Source organism: Nuphar pumila, chromosome 6 (genome assembly GCF_984573655.1).
Source record: "Nuphar pumila chromosome 6, dmNupPumi1.hap1.1, whole genome shotgun sequence".
Lineage (NCBI taxonomy): Eukaryota > Viridiplantae > Streptophyta > Magnoliopsida > Nymphaeales > Nymphaeaceae > Nuphar > Nuphar pumila.
The window spans coordinates 35135471-35144248 of NC_143254.1; the positions used below are offsets into that span (position 1 = coordinate 35135471).

The window sequence follows — 8778 nt, forward strand, 5'->3', positions numbered from 1 at the left end:
TTTATTTTTTTGCTGAAGCAGTCCCTATTGGTAAAGTGTTGCCAAGACTTATAGTGATGGCTGAAACTGTCACTATTGATACTAGTGTTGCTTTTTCAAAGCAAACTTATAGTGATGGCTGAAGTTGTCACTAGGTGATCGTCATTTAGATATTTTATTTAGTGACGGTTTAACCTGTCACTAAAGCATTTAGTGACATGACATCTAGTGATCTCTTGTGCTTTTAGTGATAGATCTTGGGGCCTTTAGTGATGAAAAAGTCTGTCACTAAAAATCTATTTTGTTGTAGTGCCACCAACCATCTCACCACCACCACCCTCCTTTATGTCGTTTTTTCATATTTTCACTGTTTTTCTCATGCTACACAAACGAGCTAAAAACTTATCATATAAAAAACTCTTATATGCAAAACTTTCTTTTTCTACCGAGTTTCTCTCTTCTAAATCTATACTTAGAGATTTTGATGGGACCATCTTGGAGAGGAACATCTAGGACTAAGCTGTGTCAGCTCCGATGCAGGTTTACCGAATCTGACCTAATTGGATATTGCCTAAACGTATCCAAAGTTGGACTAAAAAAGACAATGTCAAATTCAAATCCTACTAGATGATTAGATATGCTTTGTAAATAGCCATATTCGGTTTATTTGTCGAATTCAGATTCAGTAGATTGTTAATCGGAGACTGCGTACTGAACCCGAGTAGATTGTTAATCGGATGTTTGTTTGCTTTATCGAAATCCAACCAAATGGAATCAGATCCAACCAGATATCTGACCCAAATCTGATCCGTAGACATCTCTAGTTCCTATTGGAGTAAGATATAAATAAAGTCACATGAGAACAACTACCACATTCCAAGGTTCAATCTTTGCCATATCCAACAAGAAAAATTAAAGTACATGAGTTACTTAGAGTCCTGCTACTCTGCTACATATTTTTTGATGAAACTAATAAAACCTGAAAATCGAAACCCCACTTTCCAATATATCCAAATCGAAAATAGGAAACAGAATACAAATAACAAAACCTTCAGTCTTACAGTGGATGCTGGTATAGTCTTGGAAGAGGAGGAATATGGACCATGTGGAAATGTGGACTCTTCCATTGTATTGGTATTGGAACCTTCCCTTGCAATTATTGCATTTTTGAAACTCCTTTGGTGTAGGATGCTTCTAGTTCTTTCAGGTTTCATGATATGGGGCTCCACTGCCTCAACTCTCGGTTGGTTTTCGGATAAATCCAAGTTCTCCACCTCTCTTCTTTCAACAACTCTATCATCTGAAAGTGTAAGAAAGAAAGAAAGAAATGTGTTCAGGATTAAAGACAACCAAACTAAAGAAAAGAAAGGAAGGAGATAGGAACCTCTAAAAGTCTCCACTTCTCTCCTTTCAAATCTCTCTTCAGCTACAAAAGAAAAAGAATTTAGCGAATGCATTTAGAACAGAAAGCAATTGATTGATCATTCCCTGAATTGAATTTAGACAGTCAGTTTTTTCCACAAAAAGTGGGAGAGCGAGAGAGAGGCGCGTGAAACTCGAAGCAATGTCACATTGGATGTAGGTCGGGTCATTTCGATGGTGGATCCATTTTCGAATATTGTTTCTGGTTTTTGGTTCTGGATCCATCCAGATCTCGTAATGAAATTCTGGATCTGATTGAGATATGGAACCTCTATGGTACTGGATCCATTGAAGATTGGTAAAATCTGTTGATTTCAGTTAAGAAAGATAAACCAAGTCATATTAGACCTGAATTAGACCCAGATCTTAAAATGTTTGTTTACCCGGTTTTGATCCAGATATAAATAGACCCAACCATGTTTGTTCCAGATCCGACCTATATTTGAATGTATTTTATCAAGACCGAAAATCTGGGTGTTTGGACATGGTTCAGAACCCCAACCTGTTTGTAACACCAGGCACAAAGCACGTTTTCAGAAAAAAATATTACACTAAATTAAAATCGTTTGATAATATATATATATATATATATATATATATATATAATCGTATTCAAATGTGAAAATAAAGAAAATATAAATATTTATAAAACAAATTTTTACCAATTTAATATCAAGACAAGGATGCAAAATTCTCAAAATGTGTGATATTTTCACATTTTGTCACACTTTTATTTAAAATCTAACCTTATAAATATGATCTAGATAATTTGTTTAGTAGAAAAGAGGTTTTACATCATGCTTTTGCAATGCACAAGTTGATTTTCTAAGGTGATAAAAAATCAATCGAAAAAACGTACCAAATTTTCATGACTCAAAAGGTCATATTTTATATATAGAAAAAACAGATGATTAAAAGTACAATCCCTAGCAAAAAAATTATATTGAACACATTTACGAGGTTAAATTAAGCATATACAACTTGCGTCTATGATTTATACATACAGTAGACCGTAGTAGACAGTTGCAAATATATATCTTTCTTGAAATAAACCCAAAGAGGAAGCAGGAGCACATAGATCAACTGAAAAGTTTTGGGTGCAAAAAATATTCAAAATTTTAAACTTTACCCCTAATCTTCGATCCAAATTCTAGAGAACGGATTTTCCCGTTTGGCAGATGCCAAACGGATCATAGCTTTCCTAAGAGTATAATTTGTCAAATCCATATGATATTACAAAGATATGACGAAAGGTATGAGCTACATCTGTCAGGTATGACCTCATCGTCTGTGTCATTTCTCGTAGAGAGAGTTAAAGAGCGTGAGAAGGACGGAGTGTGATGTATGGATGGCTCAGTCATGGGAAGCAGATCAGGTCAACAAAACCACGTGGCATTCATCCAAAATGCAAACAGACGGCCACGATGTCCGCATGAGCAAAAACCTGATCTGCTTCCCTCAGTCATGGCATCATTGCCAAGGTCAGCCCCCCCCCCCCCCCCCCCCACCAGCAGATAATGACCCCATGTTGACCGACTATCCATCCAATAAAGACATAACTAAAAGCAGTAGAGTTGAGAAGATAGAAAACTTCAGGTCTGACTGGATCAGGATAAAGGATAGCCCTACGCTTGTCTGTGGGCAGGGGTGGGTGCCCTTGATACTCCGACTCTCACAGCCCCCACTATGAATATCCATGATATTATGCATTTTCGGTACAGTTTTTTTTTACAGCAAAATGGTTCATTTGATTTAATCAACAGTTGGATTTTTTTTGTGTTTTTATTTGTATTTTTTTGATAAAAACAATACAATTTTTAAAGCTTGAATATTTATGAAAATTTTGGATGGTTTTTTTTTGTTGTTGATTTTCAGACTCTATGGAAATCTAAGTGTCATAATCAGACAATTCAAGAGTTGATTTCTATAAAATCAAGTATATGCAACACGTCTGTGTGGTTGGATTTATAAAAAACTAAAAAACCCTCTCAAAAGTCTTAATTTGTATAAGAGCATGAAGAATTTCCGTGGGTGAGTGTAAAGGCTGCCAATTGGCCAGGTAGGCTTAAGTTTGGGTTGGACTCAGCCTGATGTTTAACCCATGGCTCACGGCTCACCGGCTAGGCTCCAAGGAGCAGACCGGAGCCAGTTGGTAATAGGTAGGAGCCCTTTTCAGTGTGATGTAAACCACTTGATTGGTGTGAATAATTGCAAAAATTTTGCAATGGTTTTAAACCGCCGCTAAAAGGGTAGAGCAGATTAACTGATATAGATGGGTGCATGCATTTTTGTTGTGTGGATAATATTGGCTTTCTTCCTTCTTTTTTTTTTATAATCCAAATGAAAAAAACACCATCACCAACCGCACATTGGCTGACCTCTAGTCGGTGAAACACTTTAGAGTCGAAGCATGTTATATGTCCCCCCCGAAGAGGGCAGTTAGCTACATCTTGTGTTCGGGGGTCCCAATGAGCACCACATATGTAAGCATGTGCGGCTCGTATCCCCATGTTTGTCAGCATCACTTAGCATTGGAGTTTGATGCGATTGCAAAGACTTAAGTACCCTTTCCTCTATTGGTGCCAAAAAAAAATGACGACTCTAGAAAATGAGTGGTTGCAATGACTTAAGTACCCTGAAGATGGTTATTTAATACCTAGTCCCTGCACTGTAAGATTATTCGAGAAAGGAATCCCCCCTGGAGAAGGCCATGAACATCAACCCTCTCACTCTCTCTCCCTTCTCTTTATGTTTTTGTGCACATTCAGCAGCTGATCCTACATTGTTCCATCAAACACCGACTGACCTGCACACTGACTGTAGCATCGTTAATTAAACTTGATGAGTTGTGGAGTTTAATTTAGAGTTTTTGCTCTTACAGGAGGGGGGTCTGGGGGCTCCCCCCGACGTGGGTAGCATCATTCAACTTGATGAGTTGTGGAGCCTGATTCAAAGTTTTTTTCCTTACAGGGGTCCGGGGGCTCCCCCCGACGGGGGGCTCGGGGGTAGTGCCTTCTGGACCAAATTTTTTTTGGGCCTTATATAATTTTTTTTTCTTCCCCTCTTGTAACTATCGAAAAACAACAATAAAGTGTTTTGTTTAATTGTGGTGCTCATGTTTCCTTCGGTTGTTTCTTGCTCGAGGTTTTCGTAACACCCTTTCCCATGACTTTTCTGCTTTTTTTTTCGCTATGCGATTTTTGTAAATCGCTACTCGATTTGCCATTTTTTTCGCTACATGATTTTCGTAAATCGCTACTCGATATAGCGATTTACGAAACTCACATAGCGATTTGCCATTTATTTATTTTTTTTGCTACGCGATTTTCATAAACCGCTACTCAATTTTGCAATTTGCCATTTTTTTGCGCAACGCGATTTTCATAAATCGCGATGCTGAACACCGCCTCCTTGAGCACGATCTTCGTCGTGATCAGGCTGTAGTCGCCAGCCATCCCGATGGCAGTCTTGAGGTTCATGATGGGGAAACCGGAGGCTGTACTCCGTTGTAGGTGTACTGGAGGAAGATTTCATTGTAGTTGTCCCTCAAAGGCAGAGGAGGAGCCGCCGCAGTCAGTTGCCCGCTGGACGAGAGCAACATTCCGGCCACTGTTAGTAGAAAGAGGATGACGATCACCATTGGATTGTCAGCTCTTTGCCTCCCTTGATTTCTTCTCTAGAGAGAGAGAGAGGGTTTTACAGTATTTTACGGAGAATGAAAAAGAAGAAGAAGATGACGATGAAAAGTTCAAACAGACATTTTTTATGGCTCAAGTTCGTTTAACTGAATCACCGGCTCAGATTCATTTCGCTGTTTAGACTTTGAAGAGTCAACATCATCCTTGACTTTCTAGAGGACATATTTATCTTTTTTTTGAATTGTTTGTTTCTTTTTTTTTTTGAATAGAGGACATTTTTGTCATTTTTTCAAACCGTCGTTTTATGGCAAGAATAGCAAGAAAGGGTACTTAAGTCTTTGCAACCGCACCAGACTTCGATGCTAAGTGATGTCAACATACACGGGAATATGAGTCCCATGTGCCCACATACGTGGCACTCATTCGGACTCCCGAACACAGACGTGAGATTCAGTGAATCATCGGGGAGAACATACACCACCCGTATAGAGCCCCCTTAACCACCGGAAGTACGCTCAACTTTGACTTTGCAGCAAAGGGTGCTACTCTCAGGTTTCTAACTTGTGACATCCCATCAACTTGGTGGCATTCACAAGTCGCCCCTACCAGATGAGCGGAACCCTTATGGGCTGGCTTTCTTCCTTTGTGAACAAGAACAAGATAAGGATGCCTCTCCTTTGACAAGTATCACAAAAAGTTTTTCACTCTCAAATGAAAGGCTGTTTTGTAAGCAAACTAGTGCAGTCCCACAACAGCCACAATTTCCTGCCGTCTATACTTGGCCACCCACTGTGTGACTCGTATAGAAGTCAAAGTGATCATTATATATTTCCTTCTTCCTTGTTATGTCATTGAACCACATGATGTACCAAATATAAAGGCAAGGGTGCATTTGAAATGCAGGACAAAATCCACCCAGGAACAAAGCAGTTCCCAAGGCGGTTTGTTTCATTTTTTATATGCGCCAGACCAGAGACAAAACAGTTCCGCTGGGCTTTTTTGTCCTCAATTTTTGGGATGTTTTTGCATTCTGGACAAAAACTGACTGGCGATTTTACGGGGACTTTGAAAGTTCACTGACCATAATTTAGAATTCTCACCATATATTTAAGAATTGGTGATGTAAAAGTTATGAGGATTTCCTAGTGGGTTATCTGTCATAGAAATGCTTTCATCTAACCATGCACATCATATGGTTGTATCACTGGCTTAAGAAATACAACGGAAAAGTTCTAGATCTGCAGAACTTACCTTGGTATGTTGGTGCAACATAGGAAGATGAATCATGAGAGAAAGATGGATTCAGCAAATCCCGAGATTGTGGACTATATGGCGGAGATTCATTCGGTGCGGGAGGTGATGATGGATTGTACGCGAAAGATCGGGTCTGCGCGGATGGAGGCAATGAATTATATGAAAAAGATCCATTCGATGCTGGGGGAATTAGAACAGGCTGCGGAGGAGGAGGAGACAGTGATGGGTAGGCATGTCTGGCTGGTGGAAATGCCATATAGGGAACGTCAGGCTGTGTAGTACTAGTAGTAGGGCTGGTTACCATGGATATGTAGCTAAATGTGTCCCTCTGCAAGGACCAACATCAGGAAACTTGGTTAGTCTTGAGAATCAGAAGAACAAATGATCAGAAAATAGGTCAAGAGTGGTTATACGAATTACCTGAGCTCTTGGGTAATTCATTATCAGTCTTACATGCCCTCCAGGCCTGCTTGAAAAATATGCTAAATATGGATCAAATGAAAGGGTTGGGAACGAGGTAAAGCAAAGTCATAGCTTAAAAGAGAGTAACAGAGACTTGTCCAAACTTACAATCGGCCAGGTCATAGGTGAATTAGATTTGACTACTTGGCATCGGCTTAGACGGATAAGGTTCGTCGAAGAACTTAGAATTGGTCCGGAGTTAGACTTAACTACTTGGCATAGGCTTAGATAGACGAGGTTGATCAAACAATTTCAATACATAATTAACATTAATGGGTCCGGGGCTCGATAGGTTTAGCATGGACCAAAACTTGGTAGTCATCCAAGTAAATTTGTGAGGTTGGGCTCTAACCATAGTCACGAATATCGTTAATATTTTGAAAAATGAAAAAATTGTGATTTTATCATGACATTTTGAAAGGCCCCAGTATTATACCCAAAATAAAAAATATTTTCAAAATATTACCTATTTTGAAAATCTCATTTTTATCGTGATATTAACTTGATACAAGACCTTTCTTTCGGACATCAAATTTTATTTATGTTTTCATGTAGTTGATAGTTTTTATAATTTTATATACTGATATTTTCCTGAGATTTCACAAGAAAGACTAGCTTTTTCAAATATCTTGATATTTTTCTCACTGATATTTTCCCGACAGTCAGATTTGTGACTATGGCTACAACTCATTCACTCGAAGAAGTTTCCTCCAATTGACTAGTAGTTGTGGCAGATGTATCCAATTTGGTATAACTTGAGTTTAATAAGATTCTCAATGTTATGTGGACCTTAACAAGTAAAGAAATTAAAGCAAGTTCTAGCAAAAACTTCCAGATATAGTACCTGTTCTCAAACTCAAGTTCCCACCAGAAATCATCATAGCCAACAAGAAGAACCATTTCTAGTTGAACCCTGCATTAAAAACACTCCTGAACTAAGAAAATCTAAACATGATGGTGATGAGAAATCAGGAAGGTTCACCAACACGCACCTTCCGGTACCGATAAGATAGTCTGCTTTCATGGTGTTCTTGTTCCAAGCTGCCACACTCATTTCGTGATGTCCCGCAACAAGAGTGAACTTGAATTTCTGCCTGAAGATGGGATCCTTGCCTTTGCCTGCATGAATGAGCAAGAAAATAGTATTAGCATGGTCGCTCACCCTCCCTTGCCGTAGTCAAGAAAGCACTACTAAACGGCTATGTTCAATCTAAGCACATGGGCTATAGATCATTCTACATGATTCCCAAAGTTGGCCATTTCTCTGCCATGTCAAATTCCTCACTCTCTGCTTTTTAGACCCAATTGAGTCTCAACTTGGGTCTCCTAGTCTTTTGAACCATTGGATTGAAGAGCCACTGGAAGAGAGAAGATTGGTTACCTTTGCATACTTGTGTTCGGACAGCAGTTTTAGCATATTGAAGTCTGACATATGGGTCTTGGTCATGCAACCGCGTGGATGTATCCCTCAAGTTGTAGCAACACTCAACTTGCAGAAACAACCATGGAAGAGAACAACACAGAACAATCATGAATCTTGCATAGATGATGATGATTTTCAAACAAGGAGAAGATTTGATGTTATGATGATGATGATGATCATACCTGTTACCTCGAGCTGATGTCCATGTATCCCACTGATCGACATGGGTGAAAGTGGAAGGCGAAGCAGATGGAGTGTTGGGTGTGCTCAAGGCTTATCTAAGTTTATATACTTCGCAATAATTTTCCAAGTCAATGCACTTTCCAAGAAAAAACTTGGTGACAAATGACAATCAATCATTTGCTTTCCTAGAAACAGAAGTGGGGGCTTTTGAGGGTGTCAAGTCAAAATAAACACATCAAGTAACAAATGATGAGGAGCATCCAGCTAATTTCCTTTTATTGTTTTCTTTTGAGTCAAGATGGTCACAGTAGTAGCACCCCAAATAATTGATTCAATAAGAATAAGATGTTTTTTTAGGTCAATGTGGACAACGACGGACCAACTTGGCAACGTTTACATTTCCATATTTTAAACAAC

General features: G+C 39.0%; 1 protein-coding gene across 3 annotated transcripts; it reads right to left on the reverse strand.

Annotated features, from left to right (window-relative positions):
* Positions 1–846: 846 nt before the first annotated feature.
* Positions 847–8420, reverse strand: LOC149834612 (elicitor-responsive protein 1-like). 3 transcript variants are annotated; one of them, XM_090010213.1, is made up of 6 exons: positions 8361–8420; positions 8137–8244; positions 7748–7874; positions 7600–7668; positions 1364–1405; positions 847–1279 (listed from the first exon to the last, which is right to left on the reverse strand). In XM_090010213.1, the coding sequence occupies exons 1-5, from the start codon at positions 8401–8403 to the stop codon at positions 1402–1404; spliced, it is 351 nt and encodes a 116-aa protein (XP_089866339.1). In that variant the 5' UTR covers positions 8404–8420; the 3' UTR covers positions 847–1279; positions 1364–1401. The 3 variants fall into 3 exon arrangements, with proteins under 3 accessions (XP_089866339.1, XP_089866340.1, XP_089866338.1); XM_090010214.1 differs by lacking the exon at positions 1364–1405 and having other exon boundaries at positions 8137–8395; XM_090010212.1 differs by lacking the exons at positions 7600–7668; positions 7748–7874; positions 8137–8244; positions 8361–8420 and adding exons at positions 6291–6621; positions 6714–6758.
* Between the last annotated feature and the right edge of the window lie 358 nt (positions 8421–8778).